Source organism: Chondrus crispus, genomic scaffold (assembly GCF_000350225.1).
Source record: "Chondrus crispus Stackhouse genomic scaffold, scaffold_77, whole genome shotgun sequence".
Classification (NCBI taxonomy): domain Eukaryota; phylum Rhodophyta; class Florideophyceae; order Gigartinales; family Gigartinaceae; genus Chondrus; species Chondrus crispus.
This window is the reverse complement of record NW_005178701.1, coordinates 273,285-277,094: the sequence shown is the minus strand read 5'-3', so window position 1 is coordinate 277,094 and position 3,810 is coordinate 273,285. Positions and strand designations below refer to the sequence as shown.

At 50.1% G+C, this 3,810-nt stretch overlaps 1 protein-coding gene across 1 annotated transcript; it reads left to right on the top strand.

Annotated features, from left to right (window-relative positions):
- Window positions 1-1,410: 1,410 nt before the first annotated feature.
- Window positions 1,411-3,807, top strand: CHC_T00008408001 (Translation elongation factor EF-G2, mitochondrial). The gene is made up of 4 exons (XM_005711178.1): window positions 1,411-1,424; window positions 1,597-2,827; window positions 2,951-3,689; window positions 3,788-3,807. The coding sequence occupies exons 1-4, from the start codon at window positions 1,411-1,413 to the stop codon at window positions 3,805-3,807; spliced, it is 2,004 nt and encodes a 667-aa protein (XP_005711235.1).
- Window positions 3,808-3,810: the final 3 nt, after the last annotated feature.

Sequence of the window (3,810 nt, the reverse complement as noted above, 5' to 3'; positions counted from 1 at the left end):
AACGAGACAACACTGGTGCCGTAGAGGTATTGGACTGCGAGGTAAGGAAGGATCTGACTTTTCTGTCAACCATGGCCTGAACATCCTTCATTGAAAACTGGGGGGAGTCCATAGTCGACGTTTGGGTCAAATTGCGGAGGACGATAACCGCATCGTCTAAATGTAGACGGCAAGACTTGTTCTGAGACAAGAAACGATCGGCAACACTTGTTCTGACCGAAGCGGCTTGGGTGTTGACCTTCATCTGCTTCACGACCTTGTTCAGTTGGCGGCAAATGCTGACGTTCTTCGAGCGGTAGTCCATGAGTGCTTTCTTAAAGTCTGCAGACGACATGTTGGATTCACGAATTGGAGCATCAAGACTATGAAGCTGGTCGTTCAGCTTTTGATGTTCCAACAGACCTTCCTTAGGAACTGACTCGATAGAAGCAGCATCTTTTTTCTTCTCCTTGGAACGTGCTTCGGCGTGCGAAATTAGCTGGAGCTTTGCGTTTGTCAGTGTTCTGTCCTCCAGATTGGCATTATTGAGCAAAGTTATGGCTAAAACTTCCCCTATTTGGGACGAGGAGGATGCATGGGAGTGTAAAAGATGCTTCGCAGCGAGGCCCCGAAATCTTGATACGAAGGTAGAGAGCTTTTCACTTCGATCTCTCCTACAGGAAGTCACCTTTTGGTATGAGGATATAAGCCGGGTGACCATTGAGATGGGAGGATCTACAGCCACAAGTTTGACAATTTGTAAAGCTGCTTCAACTGGATCTTCCATCTGCAAGTAGTCCACTTGCCCTTTCGATTGAGCTTCATCAACGATGGCTTTTTGCGCATCGGGAAGACCGCGATCGTAGAGTGTTCGCCCCAAGAGCTTGAAGATAGTTTGGAAGGTCCTATCAGTGCCTTCGTCATGCGCAACTTTGAGAGAGTCCGCCCATTGACCAACTCTCTTGCGCCATGACTCTAGGTCCCCATCCGGTGAGAAGACAGGTGGATCGAAGAAACCGGATAATTTTCTTGACTTTCCTCCTGGGCCCATAACTATGGTAGGCGGGAGTGCACAAGGATGTTAGTAGCACTGCTGGAATGCGGTCGCGCGTAGCGGCGGAGGATAACAGGGGAAGAGGGAGGCGAACGTTGGGTATTTCGCCGACGGGGAAAGATCGTCACGGGATGGTCCTCGAGAGGATTGGCCGGCGAGAGGAGAATGGGTAGCGGATACCCCCGGGGAATCAGATGGACCCCGGACTTGAGCCCTCTATTTATTCGCCGCCGCGCCAGCGGCGACCACAGTACAGCCACATTAAATTTAGATGTTTTTCGGGGCTACCCGCCGTCGGCAGACTGTCCCCTCCAAGAGTGACACCATCTGCCGCTATCTTCACGTCCTCCGCAGGCAACCCCCGGATCCCCTCGGCCATGAGCCTCCCGCTGTGATCTTTTTGGAACTGCAAACACGGGCTTATGAGCGACAGCTCAACCGACTGAGCTCCTGCAGCTCGGCCCTACACAGAATTTCTTTCCATCATCATTTACTACGCTTTTCTAAATTATCACCGCTGCGACCATGGGATCTCTTGCATCAGCACTGCAATCTATTGTGAGAACGCCCTTGACCCCTCACTCACTCAGGACCTTTCCCGCTTTACATCAAATCTTCCTCCAGCCCAATCGATGCTTCTCCGCTTCTCTTCACCAGAAAAAGCGCGTTTTAGGAGCCATAGCCCACATCAATTCTGGGAAAACAACCACGTCGGAAGCCATGCTGTACACCGCCGGTGCCTTACGTCGCATGGGCAACGTTGACGTCGGTGATACCACATTGGACTACCTTCCCGATGAACGAGAACGCGGAATCACTATTAATGCAGCTGCTGTCTCGTTCAACTGGAAGGATCACCAAATCTTTCTGGTCGACTCCCCGGGACATCTCGACTTTACCTTTGAGGTTGAAAGGGCTCTCAAGGTCATGGATAGCGTAATCGTTCTCTTGGATGCCGTATCTGGTGTACAGCCGCAAACTGAGACTGTTTGGCGTCAGGCAGATTCAAACGCCTTGCCAAGAGTCGTATTTGTAAACAAAATGGACAGAGACGGCGCAGACTTTGAAAAATCTGTCTCATCAATATCCCAGTGTTTTGTGTCCACGCCATGCGTTATCCAATACCCCATATTCCACCAACGGTCAAAAAAGTTTGACGGCGTCTTTGATCTCTTAACTCTCTTTGATTATGTGCCCGGACAGAATGGCTTGATCTTTAAGAACCCTTCGGGTGATGACGTTGTTGCTTCTCTTACCGATCTCAGTCCAGAACAACAAGTGAGCATTCAAAAAGCTGCAAACACATTAGTTGAAACTGTAGCCGATGTCAACGATCAAGTCATGTCACTATGGTTGGATGAAAGCCCAATTCCCCGAGAAGTTATGACATCAGCTGTGCGCCAGGCCTGCATTCATGGAAAGTTGGTCCCTGTCCTGTTCGGATCCTCACTCCGGGGCATAGGCGTAGAGCCATTGCTCGATGCAGTCGTTAATTACCTCCCTTCACCAGCTGAAAGATCTCCAGTGAAGGCAAGATCGAAGCATGGGGATGAAGTTGTCATCCCCATGTCGGAAAAGTCGCCGTTCTTAGCATACGCATTCAAAGTTTCACATGACAAACATCGTGGGAGACTAGTTCATTTCCGGGCCTTTTGTGGTGACTTAAAGCACTTTCGCGGACCTTTTCTGAATACCACAAAAGGGAAGAAAGAGACGCCAACAAAAATTTTGCGAGTCCTTGCTGATAAATACGAGGAAATCCAGATCATTTCACCCGGGGACATATTTGCAGCGGTAAGCAAATCCACGGCAGCCGCAGACCCGCGACTATACCCCCTGTGAGCCCATCCATGATACTAACTTGTCTCTTCTTCCTCTACCTTGATGGGATCGTAATGGCTTCGTATGACGTTTCAGGTTGGTCTCAAGCAAACAGAGACCGGAGACACTTTGGTTCTCATGCGAGATCCGCCCTCATCACAAGTCATTCTGAGTGGAGTGAAGGCTCCTCCTCCAGTCTTCTCAGTCGCTTTGGAAGTGGAAGGGGCCGTCCAAGAGCGGGAGCTAGAAGGCCTTTTGGCGCGCATTGTCCAGGAAGACTGCTCCATGGAACAGACTGTTGATAACGAAACGGGAGAAACATTGCTGTCCGGAATGGGAGAGCTCCACCTTGAAGTAGCTGTTGGCAGACTATCTCGCAGCCTTGGTTTCCCTGTTCGCATGTCCCGACCACGCGTTTCATACCGCGAGACGATCACAGAATCAGTGGAAAGCGTAGAAGTTTACGATTGCACCATCGGATCGAGTAGATTTCAGGCTACGCTCAGAGTGAAGATCGAACCACACGCACCTAAGTCAAGTCATTGTGCTAATCTGATTGATATTTCGGACGAGTTTTTCAGCTTGGCCGAACGGGAAGCTATCGCAGACGGTGTGAATGCTGCTCTCGGCAGGGGCCCTTTGCTTGGATCTTCGGTGACAAATTTGAAAGTCTCAGTGTTCTCAGCTACTGATGCTGCAGCCGACACAGGGGCAAGAAACAACTTCACAGCCCTTCGTGGTTGTGCACGAAAAGCAATTCAGAGTGTGATACGGAATGCTACACCGAGAGTGCTTGAACCAGTCATGAGAGTGCATCTTGTGGTTCCAACCAATAGTGCGGGCGACATTATCTCCGAGATTTCCCACCCAACGAAACGAAGAGGGACAATTGATGTTGTAGATGTTATGCCCGGAGAGAGTGGTTCTGCTAAGAGTCAATTAAGTGCAATTGAAGC

Bases quoted from the DNA above. Each gene is read 5' to 3' on its own strand.
- CHC_T00008408001 (XM_005711178.1), top strand. The intron at 2,828-2,950 runs GTAAGCAAATCC...ATGACGTTTCAG, and splicing joins CCGGGGACATATTTGCAGCG to GTTGGTCTCAAGCAAACAGA. The intron at 3,690-3,787 runs GTGCGGGCGACA...GGTTCTGCTAAG, and splicing joins TCTTGTGGTTCCAACCAATA to AGTCAATTAAGTGCAATTGA.